At 43.9% G+C, this 18,245-nt stretch overlaps 1 protein-coding gene across 1 annotated transcript in view; it reads left to right on the top strand.

Moving 5' to 3' along the window:
• Nucleotides 1-16,467, top strand: part of CLMP (CXADR-like membrane protein) — a 34,043-nt gene extending 17,576 nt beyond the window's left edge. Inside the window, 6 exon segments of the mRNA XM_009878682.1 lie at nucleotides 11,645-11,802; nucleotides 11,941-12,142; nucleotides 12,980-13,147; nucleotides 13,473-13,595; nucleotides 14,617-14,758; nucleotides 16,173-16,467. Of these exon segments, the coding sequence (XP_009876984.1) occupies nucleotides 11,645-11,802; nucleotides 11,941-12,142; nucleotides 12,980-13,147; nucleotides 13,473-13,595; nucleotides 14,617-14,758; nucleotides 16,173-16,467 (1,088 nt within the window).
• The last annotated feature ends 1,778 nt before the right edge of the window (nucleotides 16,468-18,245 follow it).

Here is an 18,245-nt window from a genome sequence, read left to right as displayed (position 1 = left end):
CACACTGTGGGGCACCAGTAAGGAAGGTGATATTAAGGATGTTTTTGCTTATGCAATATGAAAATAATTAATTGGCTGTCACTGGATGAAGTCCGTAAGGTTTTAAAAAAAGTAAGTGACAGATGTAGTATATACTATTTCCTTTTCTTCCACTTTTCTACTTCTCGTAGTTGATATCCAAGTCCCTGAGGACTGGATATCCCTGATTTCTGGATGTGCACAGTAAAGCACAGACAAGTTACAGTTGAGATTTTTTTGGTGGCTGTTTTGCAGAGGTACTGAAGACCTGCAGCTGTACATACCCTCGGTGAAGGATATGAGGGTGAACAGCAGCTTGGGGAGGCAGAGAAAAATCCGAGTGCTCAGTTTAGACAGTGTGGTTTTTATCTAGTCTTGCTTCTTCACTGAAAACGCCTCCTTAAAGCAGGGGAGGGAGGGAAGCTGTGTCAGCTCCTATTAAAGAAAATGGATTTTCCTGGAGAAGCCAAACCAGCAAAACCCCATGAGTACTGCAAAGACTAGCCAAATATTTTGGCAGCTTGTTGTGGCAATTCTGGCTGAAGAACATTGGGAACTTTTGAAGACAAAAATTAACCCATTGGAACACTGAATTGAAATAATATAAAAACTTGATTTCAGGTTGCAGGAAGGCGTGTTTTGTGGCTTTTGCAGAGAGGGTGCTTCCCTGCAAACTTGTAGTTACGTGCATTTCTAGAATCACCAGTAGAGCATGGAGACAGAGGAAATGAACTGGAGTGTTTGAGCTCCCCAGTTTTTGCTTCGGTTCCCCAGATTGGAGCTGGATACTGTAAAGTACTGTGCAAATATAAAGGTTTTACCATAGCACATCTGCTTTCCTCCTTTTTCTTGAGTCAGTTAATGATTTCTGTATTTTTTTTTGGCACTTCGAGATAAAACTCCGTGTCATGCAAGTATGTATTGGGGAAGACCCAGTGTTAAATAGATATATCTTCAATTGGAAGTTCAGGTAATCAAGAAATGATATCAGATGATGCATCTGATCAGATACAACAGCATGTTTTTTTCTGTCATGTGGAGAGAAAAATAAAAAGCTGAGACTGGAGTAAAACTGGAGACAGCTGTGACCTGCTCACAGATACTGTCAGCAGAAAAAAAAAAAAAAAAGAGGTCGAATTAATCAAATAAATTATGTGCTCAGCTATCCCCACAGACCACACATGCGAGGGGAGCTGGGCTTTGCTGTCTGTGTGGCTGGCAGATGGCTGCCAGACATGACAATGGACTTAATCATCGAAGACCCCACCCTGCCGACCTGGCAGCTGCGTGCACAGCTTGTGTCGGGGTGGCTGGAACCAAACCTGGGCACTTCAAAACTTTCCTAGCCCAGGCAGCGAGAGGAGCCTTGTCTGTCGTCTTCCGGGCAGTGCGAGAGTTGCAGTGAAGCAGGAGAGCCTGAGGCTCAGCCGGGGGGGTCTCTCCTTGACCTGCTGGAGGACTTGGAGCTCGTCACAGGATAGCATGAATCGGAAGGGATTTTGGGAGGTCTCCGGCTCAAAGCAAGGTCAGCTTACATCAGGCTGATGAGGATTTCAGCCAGTCCAGTTCTGAATAGCTCCAGGGATGCTGATTCCACAACCTGTGAGCCTGTTGTCCAGCAGTTAACTGTTCTAACAGTGATTTATTTATTTTTCCCCCCCTTAATATCTGACTGGAGTTCCCCTTTTTAGAACTTGTCTTTCATCCACTTGTGCACCTCTGAGAAGTCTGGCTCTGATTTCTGTCTTAATTTTGTTGTTCCCTCTGTAAGCTTTACATATGCATCCCTGAGGCATGCAGGGTTTCTTACATAAATTTAAAAGGACAGAAGTGAGGCGAGGAGAAGGTGCAGCTTGGCCAGGAAACCTTACTTCTGCGTCAGAGCTTGAGGTTGTTTTTTTAGCTTGAACTTTCCTACTAGGAAGCTAAAGTGACTAACATTATCCCTCTCTTCTGAGAAGCTGTATTTGGATTTCATTGTCATTAAAATGTGTGTGCATCACCTTTCAGATAGGGATAATGTAGTATATTCTTTATTATTCTCAGAGTAGCCTTTTCTCCAACACTTTCTTCAACATCTCCTGCTTTATGGTAAGGCAGGCCTGTTGGTAAGAAACACTTGTTGATGTTGAGGAAATCGGTTGCTCAAGAGGTGGTCAGGATCTGTCTGAATAAGAAAAGTTCAGTGATGCTTTTTTAAGTTGGTCAGACCTCTTAGATCAACTGAAAAAGAGGGTGGAAATTCAGAGTCCCGGTGGCAGAGCTGGTCATGTGTGCTGCCCATTCCTCCTCGACTTACTTCTGTATACTTCACCTGACCTTTACAGTATGTTTCTTGATAAGATGCCTGACCTTTTCACATCCAATTAGCAGATATGTTCAAATGTTGCCTGAATCCCATTTTTACCCTCCTCCCCTTCCAAACCCCTCTTCCTGTTCAGCATCTTGGAAACATTGTGCTTGCTCACCAGAGCTCAGTGATGTACTGTAGCTCTTAGATGGGGCTTTTTTACTCTCAGAAGGCTCATACCCGATGCATGTTCTTGCAAAGGGCTCTGCTTCCCCAGTCTTACTTGGGGCATCCCTCCCTTGAGGAAAGGGACATGTGCCAGAGGAGGACTACATTGCTCTTTTGAGCAAAGGTCACAGGAATATTTGGCAGGCGTGATGCTTGTGTGTTCTCATTCAGGGTTTCCCCTAGCAATGGCCCTAGGCTTTTGCAGATTTTGTTGCTTTGCAGAGCCCTTGGTATTTGCAGACATGCAAAATATATGTAATACGCATTTCCACTGCTGGCTTTGGAGCCCTATGGTGAGCAGAGAAGACCTGCTTTCCTACCAATCTTATTCCTGTTGCAGAACTGGTTGGTTGATGTGACCATTGGAATTGAAGTAGTTCAGTGTGGTTCAGCTTTCATAGGTTCTGAGGTGTTTGGCTCTGGAATAGTATCCCTCCCTGTTGTCCTCCCAACAGTTTCCAGGTTTTATTTAGCTCGAGTAGTACTGAAGCTTTGTTTCAATCATTCCACCTGCATGTCTGGCAGCTGGTCAAAATTGGGCTTTAAAAGTCAGTACTTTGAGCAGGCTTCTATTTCTGAGGGAAGCGAAATGTTATTTGCGTTCTGTTTTAGTCCTTACACCCTTCCCAAGCATCTTGCATTGTACGTTAATTCATGCTTTGGACTAAAATGGAAAAAGAAACAGCGCAGATTTTTAAGTAAATATGTAGACGGCTGAAAACCAACAGAATTGTAGATGGTTTGGGTTGCAAGGGACCTTAAAGATCACCTTGTTCCAACCCCCATGCCATGGCTAGGCTGCTTGGGCATTTAACCAACTTGATTAATGTTACTTTATTGTATAGTCAGGTCCTTTTTTAGATTGAAGGCTGTTGTCAGGTGGAATGGATCCAGAAGTCGGCATTTGGCCCTTAGCTCACACACTGCAGTCCTGCGGGGAGTGGAATCATCCTCGTACTTCATCTCGGGCTGTTGTCAGGGCATGAGGAATGCCTTAAGTTCAGCTGTGTTCCTGATGGTCACTGAAAAAATATATATATGTATGCAGGAATCTATTGTACTGTGTATTTTGTGTTAGATAACTTTTCCTTACTTCCTGTGTCTGACTTCCCAGTCCTTCTCTTACCTTCAGAATCGCTTGCAGCAGCTGTGCGGTGTTGCTGTCAGTTAAAATAGCATTGTACTCTACTTCAGAAAGCTTGTCCCTCTGAAGGGAGAACACTTTCCTAATTATGCTTCTCTCTTCTAAAGTCAATGCAAGTTCCCATAAGTATGGCATTTGGTCTAGTATGTAAATGTTACTGGGGAGAAGCTTGGGATCGTTTTGAGCAGAGTGCCTCCCTAAATGTGAGATCAAACTTCTTTTCAGTATGATGTGAACGAATACGCAGTGTGCAGACTTAGTGAATTGTTTGCGTGCTGCCTAAAATGCAGTTGATGGGTATCTCTTCCAGCATCTACAGTGGAGTTTGCATTCCTTGGTAATCTCTACTTGCTCAGTTTGTAGCTCTGATTCAGGAAGTGGGATTTGCATAGCTTCACTCATCTGAGACCTTAGTGTACTTGTCCACATGCCATAACTCCTGGTAACCATGGAAAGAAATAGAGAAACAATATATCTGTTCTCAGAGTCTGCTTGCAGCTGGTACGCTGTGTTGCCGGACTCTAGGAAAAGACACAAGGAGGGAGTTGAATCATAGTGATAAGATAATTAAGAAGCTGATCCTCCTTTTTTTCTTCCAGTTTATACTGAAGCCAGTGCAAGGATGAGGATTAAGAGAATGAAGCTTCTTTTTAATTTTCTGACCTCTGATTGGATTCAGTAAACACTAAATAATAGATCCCAAGTCCTATAGCATTGGTGAGAAAGAGCAGCTGCCGGCAGCTGGACAGGCAGTATCTGTAACGTAACTAGAGTCAAGCTGCTGTGGTTCCTGGTCCTGTGCTCAGACCAGAAGACTGCACCTCGTACTCGTGCCAGAAGGGTTGCAGAGTTTAATGCGTCTTTCACAAGACTTCTGTGGGTGATGGGGAGGAGCTGCTGCTGTTCTTTTTTGGCCCTAGGGTAGGCTGTAACTAAGGATTTAAGACGGAGTGAATATGAGAATATGAAAAGTGACAGAGTGCTAATACATTAGGCATTCAGTTTGTATCCTATTAGTATGCTTGTAGTAGATGAGATGTTATGTGCAGTTCTGAGTATGCAACTGAACATCTCACTGAGGTAACGTGGATGTGCTGAGCAGGGACTGAAGTCTGTACCTTAAAACCACATCAAACTTCATTGAAAATTTCTATGAGAGAAAGATGCAGTTTATTTGTGAGAATATTCTGGGTTTCTTGGTACTTTTTTTGACAACCTTAAAACAAGTTGATTTCTATGACAAAAAGCAGTAGGAAAGCACAGTACTTTGTTTAACATCTTACGGTTGTATGTTAAGGGGGAGAAAAAGGAGAGGGGATCCTCAGTACAAGATGGTTTTATTAGATATCTTTAACCTCTTGAATCTCTTCTGCTCTCCTTGATTTTTAGCTGATGCAACCTCCTCCTTGGGTTTTGAAGAAAGATCTGATGGACAAATCCTATTTTGAAAGCAGTTTTGTTGCTGTCTCTTCTGGTTTGTATTCTGGATTCTGCTTGGTGTCTGCCTTGGGCAGAGAACTTCATTCCTGTGTGCCTTCATTTTCATGTCTGTGAACTGACAGCAACAATAGGCTCCCTGGAAGACTGAGGCCTAAGCATTCTTCTCAGCCAGAAAATACCCTAGAAATTATTACTGAAACAATCTTCCTTTTCATACTTTCAAGCCTTATTTGAAAGCAGGCAAAAGGAGTGAAATTCCTGATGTTTAGGGGTGAAATGGCTTTCATTCTCTGGCTTTCCACAATACCAAGCTTTGTAAGGTGCACAGAGCAGCCCGGAGATGCTTGCAGAGACAGGGAGGATCAGCCAGCCATAGGTGCTTCAGCCCCCAAGGAGCTGTGATATGTTCTGACAAGCTCTCTATACAGATCTTGTCCACACAGCTTGAAATCACCAGCTGCATTACTGAAAGGCTTAGCTGAGCTGTGTTACTGTAAACAGAAGACACCTGGACCATTTTACTGATAAAATTGCCTGGACTAAAGGCTAAGGGAGTTGACACATTGCTCAGTACAAACACTCTGTGAACCATTAAATAGGAATATGCAGTTTCTGATGCTTTGTTTTCTGTTGTCTGGTCTCCAGGGATGTAAACCCAGAACCTCCTGCTTGCACTTGATTTTTTCAAAGGCAGTGAGAAAAAGGACAGCCACAGTACACACATAGCTGCTGGCTGCCTGCGAAGATCCTCAGCTAATGGAAAGCTTTGGTGTTTTTCCGATACTCCAAAGTCTCTCTAGGCTTTGGATCCGATTGTGTGTGTTTGTGCTGAAGGCAAGCTCCCCTGGTGGCATTTCCAGTAATAGGATGTTACAGTTTGATTTTAGGAATAGATGGGTCAGGTCCTTAGCCTGCATGTTGCCACTGCATGCTGACTGCAGGATCAGTTGTTCACCTGCCTTTAGTCTGTTAGAGAAACCCTGAGTTTTCCCTGGGGAATATGGAATCCTTGCTGCTGGGGCAGTTTTTGAGACCCAAACCTGCACTGAGGGGACCATCTCGTATGTGTCTAGAGGGAGAGTGGAGACAGTACGTTAGACATGTCATGTGCACTGCTCCTGTGCTGGTACCAGCATCGCACAGGTCACTGCTCTGCCTCAGCCAAGGCTGCCCAGGGAAGGATTGGTGGCCAACTCCTGCCTGTGCTTCTGCAGCTGGAGATAATCCTGTTGGTAGGAGATTCTACGATTTGTCTCGTGTTTCACACTCCTCCTGCGCTCCTGCTTATTTGTAGCAAACCTCTGAAAATCAGAGACTTTGCTTTGTGAAATGGTACTTTCTCTGTGTTCCTTGGGCCTTCCTAGCTTCTTAGCAGTTTCAATTCCAAATGCTTGATGTCACCACTTGGAAAGTTTAGCAATGTGCAGGACTCTTCCCCTTTGCTTTCTGTTTTAACATCCTGCTCAAACCTCAGCCTCAAGCACATGTGGTTCCAATTAAAGAACCTCTGCACTGCTCTGTGGATGGGGATAGGCTGACCTCTTTATTTTAACCCAGCCAGCCCGTTCCTGGGGGAGCTGACTGTTAGCTCACATTTTTCTTATTTGAGATGCTTTCGCTTCACAACCAAATTCCTGAAATCAAAGGGAAGCAGAGGGGAGCAGGCTGCAGGCAGCACGCACTGGGGCCCAGGTCTTGGTCACTTGGAGCACTCGAGCTCTCGGGAGAAGGTGACCCTTGGCCTTTCTGTCTCTGCCAGCCAAGGAATACAGAAAGCAGATGTCCCAGAGCGCAGCCTTGGCCGAGTTAATTATCCTTAGGAGACTGTGGCCGCCCCCAGCTTCTCTTCCCTTGTGCAAAGAATGCAGAATGGCTGTCTGTAAGAAGACACCATTTTCTATTTATTTTGGCCTAAAATGCTGTCAGGGTAACTAAGTGTTAGAGCTAGTGTGGTCTGAGGGTGAGCAGGGGGTGTCGAACTTGTGGGTTCTCCTTCCAGCTCTGGAATAAACCAACATAGTTATCCGCTGTCTTGGTTTATCCACAGCAGAAACTGAGGGGGAAGAGTCAAAGCGAAGATAAAAGCCTTAATGTGCTTGTGTCTCTCATCATTACTGAACAACAATAGTGGGAGGAAAATGTTCAGTTTCTCAGCAGAGAGCTTATGTTTCAGGTCTGTTGAGTCTTAAATACTTAAATGTAGAACTAGTGTCTGCAGCGTCTTTAGTGCGTTGCTGATTTGAGCTTCCAAGTCACTCAAGCGTCTCTGGAAGTTTTACTTAAGCCATAAAAGTAGTTAAGCATGTAAAATTCTGAATTTATGTATTACAAAATGCTCAGATTTTGCTCATTACTGCTGTAATGACCACTGGACAGAGTGGGAGGCAGGCTTTTGTCTTTTTCACAGAGAAGCTTAGTAAATCAATTCTTAAAAGATTGTCGCAAGATCCAACTCTAACAGCTGTGAAATGTTTTAACTTCCTGGTGCAAAGGACTGGTTCAAAGTTGCAGCATGGCAGGCTGTCCTGGACTTTCTGTTTCCTAACTCAAACCTCTTAATCACGTATCTAATTTAGACATACTTTGTTTTCAAATACTTTCTGGAGTGGGATAAATGTTTTTAGCGCAGGAGTCAAATGTGTAGGATTTATTCAACTAGAGGAACGCTACCAGCCTGAATAATTCTGTGATTGTTTGTTCTCTTTGTTCTAATTTAAACTGTTTAAGTAGATGGATTTTGCTAATTTTGATCATATTACTAGAGTCAAGTACTTATACAGGCCATTCAGCCTCCAAGATTAGCTGAGACCAGCTGTAACACAGGACTGTTGGATGCACCGAGGTGCCTTTCTTCCAGCAGCCTACCTAGATTTTGAGGAGAACGTGCATGTTACTCGGAGAACTACGGGACCAAAGCTTCCTTCTCGAAAGGACCCGGTTTTCAGATAGTGGAATCACACGGGTGTGAAGATAATTACGAACATCCCAAGAAGGACTCAAAATCAAACCGCAAAGTTAGTGGTTACACTTGAGAACTTGTCTGTAGGGGACTGTTCTTTCAGAACGATCTTTTCATCTTTCAGAAAGGATGTGATGTGCCCTGACAACAAGGGCCACTCGCTGTTTCTGTCACACTTTCATCCAGGACAAGTTTTGATCATAATGAAAAAAAGCAGATAGAGCACTTAGGAAAGGCGAAATGGAAATTGTCCAGACAGTGCTTTAAACTGTGTGTGTAGATACTGTTGGAATTCCTGGTTTTGCTGTTGAACTGGAGAGAGTTTTCCTCAGCAGAGCAGATGCGAGTTGCTTCCCTCTGGTACTAGTACAGGATGTCTGAAGCTGCAGGAAAATTACAGGTTGTATTTCTGCTTCTCCTTGGACATCAGTGCCTTGGAATAGTCTGTTGCAAATATCAAGTCTGATAAAAAGCCAAAATAAATTACAAGAAGTGTAGCTGCAGAATGAACTTCACAGAGCAACTGAAATTTTTGAAGATTTGTTTTGGATATTTGCATCTTAAATGAACTTGGTGTAGGTATGGTTTGGGCCAAGGTTACCAAGTGTCATATGGATTTCTTGTCTCTCAGTTCTCTGAATCTTTTTCTAGGCTGTTCCTCGGAATTCTAGCAGTTAAGTGACATAGCACGACTTATTACTTTTTAAAAAGTATAATCTATATTTAGCGTTGCTCCCTAATTCAAACCTTCTTCTGAACCTAATGAAAGATTTAAATCTGGAAGCTCTTTAGCTTTTAGTATGTGAAGTTGCCTACAAATAAAAATGTCAGCAAAACATTATTTTCCCTTTGATTCTGCTCGTATGTTTATGTATATTTGATGTTGGTATATATGTGCATTTATGTATATACATATATTTGTTATTGGATGGGCATGCAAATAAGTGGAGGTTTTTAATAGTGTGTATAGGAAAGTGTGTGATCATATCAAGGACTCAACCATGAAAACCACTACTTTGATCATAATTTGTGATGAGGCCAAATGCACAGTCCCAATTTGCTCAGCACTTGCTGTATACATCCATGTCCAAGGGCTGAGTTTTCTGAAATTCAAACCCCTTTTGTAGTGTACATTCGAAATCAGGAGTCCTTTCAAAATCTTGGAGTTCTGGGAAGTACTTTTGTATCTCTGCATGGGTATTGTTCACATTTCTGTTTTCGAAATCGGCTATGCCAGCGAGGCAGAAATGCCTTCCCCTCGTAACCCCGTACTCGTTTTTGGTATTGTCTCAAATATTTGTTGTTCTGTATTTGTTGGATATTGAAAACATCAGTGCGGTATGAAAGACAATCTTCCTCGCTTGTCGGCAGGGTGTTGGGTGAGTTATTGTCTTCTGAACAATAGAGCAAACGTTACAACAGTCTCCTCCCCCCCGAATACGCGCCATGGCGGTGCCTGTGGTGTGTCAGCGCGCCTGGCGCAGCACCCAGAGGGTTTTTTTCTCAGGCCCAGGGCCAAAGCTTCCAAACCACTGCCGTCGCAATAAGCTTTGGGTTCGTGCTTTGCCGGAAAAACAAACCAAACCTCTGAAGTCGTGGGCTGTCGGCTGAGTAAGGCCTGAGTAACATGGAAAGAAGCAATTCCACAGGATGTGGAAGGGGAAAAGAGTTTTGTTGGGGAAGAACTGCGGAGCCTGCATACATGTGGCATCACTGAGGCAGGCTCTTGGATCCGATACTTGTTATACTCCCTCAAAATGTAATTTATAACCCTCGTCAAGGCTTTGAATGTAAAACTACATTTTAAAACGTAGAATACCCTGTGAGGTGTGCACAAAACCTCAGTGCTCCACTGGCCCGGCTCTTTGAAGGTGCTGCAAATGTTATGTGAATGCTCACTATTGTGGTGCTTAAATTAAAGTTATTGATCAGTAGATCCAACGAGTGGCAGCGTGTTAATGAAGGCAGCCCGCAGCGATGTGGGCTGTAGGGGAAAGCAGGCGTTCATCTTGGGCAGATTGTATAATTGTATTTGGCAGATGGACATTTGGGACTAGTGAATCCAGTGATAAACTGGACTACTTTCACCTTAGAAAAAGAAAAAGCAGCTAATGTGGCTGAAAAGGAGCTTTCCCTCTTGAATCAGTTCCTGCAGTGACCCTGTTGGGGATGAGAACTTAATTCTTTGCAAGACTCCACCTGTCTTAAAGTTCCAAGTGTATCATATGTGTGCATGCACATAGTAGATGATACCTTTTATAGGGGTGCTTGGCAAGTATTGATTAAATATCAGAAGCTCAGGAGCTGAGGGAGGGTCATGCTAAAGACTCGAAGGCAGATCTGAGAATGGGAGCAAGAACAGAACAATTTTCCCAAAACCAGACTTGGTCCTGAAGAAACAAAAAAAGCTGAGGAAGTGTCCTGCGGAATGTAATTTTTTCTGTGGTGTTTTTGTTGGTTTTTTCTTCCTACTTAAAGAGAAAGTTCAAGATTCACTGTTTAAATACAATATAGGAACAAAGTCAGCCGGTGTAACTGGAGTTTCCTATGCTCTTGCCAGTAATCTTGTTATGTAGTCACAGGATTGTGTTTTCCATCATGTGTGACTTCCTAGTGCTGCCAACTCTTGCAGTTTTCATCAGTTTCATAATAATTTGTTTAAGAAGGAAGATATTTCATATGTCTCCTCTTTAGTGTTGGTTTTAACTGAGTTTGAATTTACTGTGGCGAGTCCATGTGTTACCAAAAGACAGAGGTGGGCAAAGGTGAGAATTCACCCCTGATTTTGTTCAGTTTTAACAGGGATGCAGTATAGGCAAAAACTAGGAAAGAAATCGCGAGTTTCCCTATACCTAACGCAGCGCTGGTTTAACATTGTAGTTTTCTGCCCTGGACTGTTTCCTGGTCCAGGTTTTGGGTAGTTAACGTGCTTTTGGGGGATTTACTCACATGTAAGAGGCTCTGCTTCCCTCTAGTGGCTTACCAATTTCTTACCTCTTTTTAAATCTTAACAAGCTGTCTTTGACAACTTCTGGTTTGGGGTTTTTTTTTACGTTGCTATTCAAAGACTCTTCAGAAACCTAATTGTACTGTGCCTTTCTTAAGGTTAACCCTCTTGTTTCCAGGCAGATTTTATTTCTTGTGCTGCAATGCACACAACAGCCATCACCTAGTGTTAGGGAAGAGACTCCAAGCCTTGTCAGACTGACATAGGATTAGAGCCATGGGCTCTGAAGGTCTTCTGGGTGGAAATACTGCTTATGAATTAAGGTAATAAAAGGTGAAGGCTAAACCAGAGAGATTTTTCGAAATTTTGAATGCACAGTGAGTGTGGGTGTGACTTTAGTACTGATAGCTCTGGAGTGTGAAGCCATCTGTTCTTCATGCTTAAATATTAGTGTGAAACTCTCTGCCTGTGCATCTATAGATGTCCCCTTTAATCAGCTGCAAGCTGCTGGATTTTCTTTGCTATGAAACAACTGAGGAAGAATCCAGGGAAACCTAAACTAGCAACATGTTGTGGGGTGCAGATCCTGGCTTCTGACCGCCGGCATCTGTCTTTCAGCTTCCTGTTCTGTTTGGCTGTCTGAGGCTCAGACTGAATTTAAGAGAGTGGCTGAAGAAAACGTGACTTTGCCCTGTCACCACCGCCTGGGCCTCCTGGAGCAAGGGAGCCTGGATATTGAGTGGCTGCTGCACATTTCCGAAACAGTACAAAAAGCGGTAGGTTCAGCCATGGTTTGCATCTGTTGAGAAAATCGTCTCGCTTCTACGCTGACATCTGTAGGAGCCATTGGTTTAAAGACACCGTGTGAAAGCCAAGTTACAACTGGCTGATCAGTGGCTGTGTCTGCTCCTTAGGTGATCACTTACTCTGGAGGCCGTGTTTATGATGACCTGAATGAGGAACAGAAGGGGCGTGTTTCTTTCACATCCAACTTCCTTGCTGGAGATGCATCCTTACAGATCATATCCCTGCAGTCCAGCGATGCAGGGAAGTACATATGTAAGGTTAAAAACGCTGGCCAGTATGAATGGGCTCGCATCACTCTGAAGGTTGTAGGTAAGGTCATTTTATTGTTCTTCCAAATTAAAAACAAATCACTAGACTCATTTCCTGGAGAGAGATTCATTTCAGCGGGGTATATATAAATACAAAGACATTTCACGATCAGGTTTCCCTCTCTGACGCCATGTCTACCTTTGCATTTTGTGGCAAAGGACAGGACACAGGAAGAGCCCAGATAACTGTTTCGAGGTAAGTATGATCACCTGCAAAATCATATGAACTGTTCTTCCCAAATTATCTCTGATCTCATCACACAAATTAGGCTGATATTCTAGCGTAGCTGGTGATTGCCTTGCCCAGATCTCCTGCTGAGGACTCTGGGTTCAGGTCCCAGGACGCCACACTGATCCAAGTCAGTGGAGGTGACAAGCTGCCGAGGTTAGCATTTCTCTTCCTTCATTTCAGTTTATTGGTTGCCTTTTTCATGTACACTGTCATCCTGTGGAAGAAATGCTGTGGCCTTGCCAGAGGCTGTGGGGAGAAAAGAAATGGAGAAGAAGGGGGGAGGGAAAGGATGTTCTCTAAATAGTACCTAGAAAAGGAATGCAGTGATATGGCTCCACTGATTCAAGTGTCCATGAGGCAAACTGCCCCAGAGTAGTATAACGTGTCACTTCTGTGTCTGAGCCAGCCAGCTCCACTTTTTAGACTATGAAGTTGCACACAGTTACAGCTCAAGTCCCCTAATAGACATCACTGGTGTGATTCCTTAATGCATTCTAGAGAAGGCAACTCTTGGAAGCTGCTTAAATTACTTACTTTGCCAAAAAAGGGCTTCTGCTGAGGAAATTGCGTGCTGCATTTGTGTGACCTGTCTTCTGTTTTTTCTAGAAAAACCTTCCAAGCCCAAATGCTGGCTAGAAGGAGAGCTGCTGGAGGGAAAGGAACTGTCCTTGCAGTGCCGGTCTGCCTCCGGCACTGCACCCATCTCCTACCGATGGCAGCGCATAAATGAGGAAGATGAGAGAGCTGAACACCTCCCGCCTACATCGAGAGTCAGTAAGTCAGGTCACGTCCTCCGAGAGCCCTCGGTGCACTCTCAGCCAGACAACTGCCCCAAAATGGGGATCCCTTGGTGGCAGGGAGAGCAGCAGTGGAACAGTACTGGCTGCTGCAGCTGCTGTGCTCCACCCTGAGCAAGGAAATGCATGAGGAGCTTGGGTAGTGTTTCGCTAAAGACTGACAAATGGTCTCTTGTGAGACATTCCTGAATGTTCTTGAACTGGTTTGGTTCAGAAATTCAATTTGTGCTTCTGTGCCCTACCCACTGTTAAGGTTTCTTAGTCTTTTTTGATTAATCCCGGTGTTGTTTTCCCTGTTTCAGACATTTCCAATCCTGGGCAAGTCTTACTGAAGAACCTCACGCAGATGAGCACAGGGTTGTACCAATGCATCGCCACCAACGAGGCTGGACAGGAAAGCTGCGTGGTTCAGGTGACAGTGCAGCGTAAGTGTTGGCATGTAAGGAGTATTCGCACGTCCTTTGCATGTGCATGCAAGGAAAAGGGTGGAGTTTAGCACCAGCACTGCGGAAAAATCCAAACAATACAGTTTAGCTTGGGTTTATATGCAGCTCCCTGGGGAGATTAGCAGGAGCTGAAACTGCTGTGATAGAAGACTGCCAATAGAGAAGTCTCTTTTTAGAGATTCCGTAGCTTTGGAATTTTTCTGGCCAGCCAGGCCTGAAATGGCTGGAATGTGGCCACGTAGCAAGGAAAACCTCTTTGCCTCAGGCACCTGAAGTAAAAGCGTCCAGGCAGCTTTGATGCCAATTGAACTGAATTGGTTTAAGATCTTTCTTTGCTTTGCTAAACCCTCCGTAGGGTGAGCTTGAAGGAGACAACTTTCAGTCAAACCCAACCTAACCACTCATCAAAATTATCAACAAAGGAAGTGTTCTGTCATTAACTTTGTTATTTTGGGTGAAAAATGCTCTCTACATGCACAGTATGGCCTTCATTTCCTCCTTCCTCTCTAATCCCCCTTCAGGCCACTGTTTTCCCCAATTGAATAATTAATTCTGCAAGTGGACTGTAATCATTTCAGTATAAGCTGAAGGGGAAAAAAGTCCTCATGGGGAAACATTCATAGTTCAAACACCGTTCTGCCTCTAGGGAACTGCTTGATGCTTTGTTTCAAGTGTGGGTTGTCCTGTCTCTACTTTCTATGGTTCTGTGCTCTCGTAAGAGGATTTTTCCTACTCATTTCCATTCTGACCGACAGCTGAAAGCATAGCACTTGTGGTCCCACCCTTCCAGAGATGAATACTTTTCACACAGTTAGCTCACATTTAGAAACAATGCCTGAAGATCAAGTGGTTCAACTTCTGTGTGGAGAAATGCCTAAATAAGTAGACTGGTGCATTCTGCTCTGATATATACCCAGTTCTGTAAATTGCAGTGTGAACTAGAATCTGACTGTCTGACCCTAGTGCGAGTTTACCAACACATTTGTTTCCTGGGCAACAGATGCACAAAATATTAGCATGATCGCTGGAGCAGTTTGTGGTGTGGTGGTGGGACTTTCCCTCTTTTTCCTGGTGGTGAGGCTGACAATAAGGAGGAAAGAAAAAAAGAGATACGAGGAAGAGGAGGCACCGAATGAAATCAGGTAACGCCTTTTAATGGCTCACCCTCTCTTCTTTTCATTTCACACATCTTTTCACTGTAGTTTTAAGTAACCTTAAGGTGTAAGCGTCTTAAAAGGTAGTTCTAAAAGTTTCCCTGAATTATCAGTGACAAATTTCTTGACAGTGAGAATCTTTGTGAACACTTTCCTTGAAAATTAGATAGATGACAATGTTTGGTGTTGGTTTTTTTTTTCCCCTCTCCAGGACAAATTAGCATGAAACTCAGCAAAATATTCTCTCTCTCACTTGCAATTCCAGCATTTTAAATCATCTGCCTAATCTTCTCTAGTACTAAAGTCAACCCTTCTTGCCCATTGTGGTCCTTTGAGGTGGTTTTTTTGGTCTTCTTTTGAATTGCAGTTTCTCTTAAGAATGCCACCGGGCAGGCAGGTTCTCACGGTCTTTCTTGAGTCTTTTGAACAACTGTGCTTCTGGATTTAGCTCAGGGTGAAAAATCCCCCTGAGCTGCTGTGTGGGCAGTTAAGAAGCCTCACCCTGAGCGGGTGTACCAAGAATGCTGACGCATGTTCTTTGAACTCATCTGTTACGTGTGTGCAAGGTCTGTCACTCAGCTCCCCTCAGCAGAGACTGGTCTCCAGCCAATCGAGCCTAAACTTGTTAGGAAGGAAAGTACTGGAAAAAAAATATTCCCAGGAATGAGTTTCAGCTGCTCCTGCCCTTGAGGAAATGCCTTGTCTTGATCCATCTATGTGTAAAAGACGGCCTGCCCTCCTGCAAGGTGTGTGTATCATCAGGCATCTCTGTAACCTGTGTAGGAGCTGATCACTCTGCCTGATGGTGAGGCTGCCAGCAAGAAAGTAGTCTCTGCTGATTTCTTCCGTTCCCTTTTTCCTGTTCTTTGCTTTCAAGTCTTGCATGCCATTTTATTCTTAGTTTGAGCTTCAGCCTCTTGTATTACCTTTTTCATGCATGATAGTTACCTCTTCTCTTTCTGGGCCTTGTTCTCACACTTCTTACATTTTTATTTTTTTTTTGCTGAACTAGAAGAATGGGTCTCAGCTAGTCCTGTCTAGGTCATTAATCATTATTAGTAAGGATTACAGAGCGGCCAGTTCTATCTGAACTGTTTACACTGACACTTGGCATTCGTTCCACAGGCCTCAAAGCCGCACACAAAAAGCCAGTCGTGTGCAGCAAGTATTATAAATCCACTTGACCGATAGCTCCGCAGAGCCAGTAGGGAGTTCAGTCCACAGAGTTACATAGTGCAGAATTTGGAAAACCCTGTCCCTTGCCCAAACTGCTGGACAGAGACGCCCTGGTGACTTGCAGCTTCAGTAAGCAACTGGTTATTGCAGCAGCAGCTCGGTCTCTAAAGTGTTTGAATGTTTCTGTTCTCGTGGTATCTGAGCCCCATTATCTGTTTGATTGCAGAGAAGATGCAGAGGCACCCAAGGCCCATCTTGTGAAGCCCAGTTCCTCTTCCTCGGGTTCCAGGAGCTCGCGCTCAGGTTCCTCCTCAACGAGGTCGACAGCCAACAGTGCCTCTCGCAGCCAACGGACTTTGTCCACGGAAGCTACTCCCCACCTAACTCCTCCCCAGTACAGCCAGAGGGAGACGGGAGGAAAAGAAATTGAGCCAAATAAAGTCGACTACGCTAACTTGATGAAAATGGGAGCAACGCTGGTCATGGTGCCTGCCCAAAGCCGAGCGTTCCAGACAGTGTGACTGCTCACGAGCTGTCTGGAGACTCCTGCTGTCCAGAAACACTTCACATACCACCAGCCACGTAGAAATTGCTAGATTAGCTAGTTATCTTCCTGGTCAGCTTAATTTCAATCACTTGTGATTATTCACACCACGAAACCCTCCCACTCAACTCTTTCTTACATCTTCCAGCACTGAGGTTCTGATACAGAATTTATTTTTTTTTTTTAAGAAAGATACATTGGAGGGAAAAGGGAGCCACCTTTTTAAATTATCTTTTTTTGGAAATGGAACACTGAGCATTTTAAAACTACAGCAGCTAAGCACTGTACAAATGAAACGAAGCCAAATCTCAGGATTTTGTAAAAGGGATCAACAGAGACATAAAGACGCAGAATATTCCAAAGAGGTTTTGTGGGAACGGAAAAGTCTCTTGTACTGGTTTTGGGAGAACTTTCCTGAAGATGCATTGTCTCATCCGGAGATTTTCTGGCAGACTCTCTGCTGAGGGCAGTCTGGTGTTCAACCTCAAAGGGAACTGACAGGTGCTTTGTGTTTTCTGCATTCAGCCTCCTAGTGAAATACTTTTGGAGGCTGCAACGAATGAAGGAACCACTCAAAAAGGGTGAGAGATGCAGCATTAAGGCATGTTGAGAGATGCAGTATTAAGGCATGTGGCTGAACCAACCTCTGTACTGAAGCAAAAGGACCCTTTATGACAAGGAAAACAGGTGCTTTAACTGCCAGAATAAAACTTAGTGATGCATCTAGAAAGATACAGCCAGGAGCCTGACTCTGCTTTTGAGGAGTGGTATCTGGGGCAGATGAGCCTTGGCGTGATGAGAATTGGGCACTGAATCCAGAATGAAGGATGTACCTCAGCAAGTGAGGGCCACTAATCTACCAAAAAAAAAGCCTGGATGAAGCATTTGGAAGATACCTTTGCTATTGACAGTTGTGAATTCACCAGTTTTGGTGTGAGCTGTGCTGTAGAAGACTTACTGAGAGCTCTTCCCAAGACTGAACAAGCAGCATTCTTGAGCTGACCTTCAGGCATCCAGGTAAGGCTGAAGGAGAGAGTGATGGAGCACGTGGTGAGGAAAGCACACCAGGGACCGGTAAATGAGCTCAAAGCTGCTTCTGTTAGAAAATACTTGTGTACACTGTCCCACTTATACACCAAATGCTGGGCCACATGCTGTTGTTAAACCTTGCCAAGACTCTTAAAAAATTTCAAGAATCATAAAAGTGTTTTCTGTGATTAAATTAACCAGAATAAACATTTTCAAGGAATATAGGCTGTTACACCTCAAGTTGAAGGCCAATAGGAAACAATGGGAAGTAGGGACAGGCTTCCTCTGGAGGCAGATGCTCACATCGTTCTGTCATTTATATTTTCCTCTGAAGGATTTTGCTCTGACCCCTGCTACACGTAAGACACTGAGCTTCTTGTAGGTTCTAGATTTCTGTATTCCTGGACTGATGTTTTTCTATTTAAAAGAAAAAAAAATGAGGTGATGTTTTTCATTTGAAGGGAGGGTTTTCTCCAATTTGTGGAATGAGTCTACAGGAGATGAATCAGCACAGAAGAACCACAGATGTGTAATTCTTTGCAATCCAGGGGCTGTAATTAATCTCCTCCTCTGACTGAGACCCAGAATTCTAGCTGCTTCGCCTGAGATGTTAGATGATATGATCCAAGCCAAGCCCTGCTTGGGCTACTTCCTTATGGGAAATAGTTTTCACTCTTGCCCTATACTGCCGGAGAACTGAATACATCTGGTATGAAGTGTTTGCTA

Source organism: Apaloderma vittatum, unplaced genomic scaffold, assembly GCF_000703405.1.
Source record: "Apaloderma vittatum isolate BGI_N311 unplaced genomic scaffold, ASM70340v1 scaffold30081, whole genome shotgun sequence".
Taxonomy (NCBI): Eukaryota; Metazoa; Chordata; class Aves; order Trogoniformes; family Trogonidae; genus Apaloderma; species Apaloderma vittatum.
The sequence above is the reverse complement of the archived record's forward strand: the minus strand, read 5'-3'. Positions and strand labels throughout refer to the sequence as shown.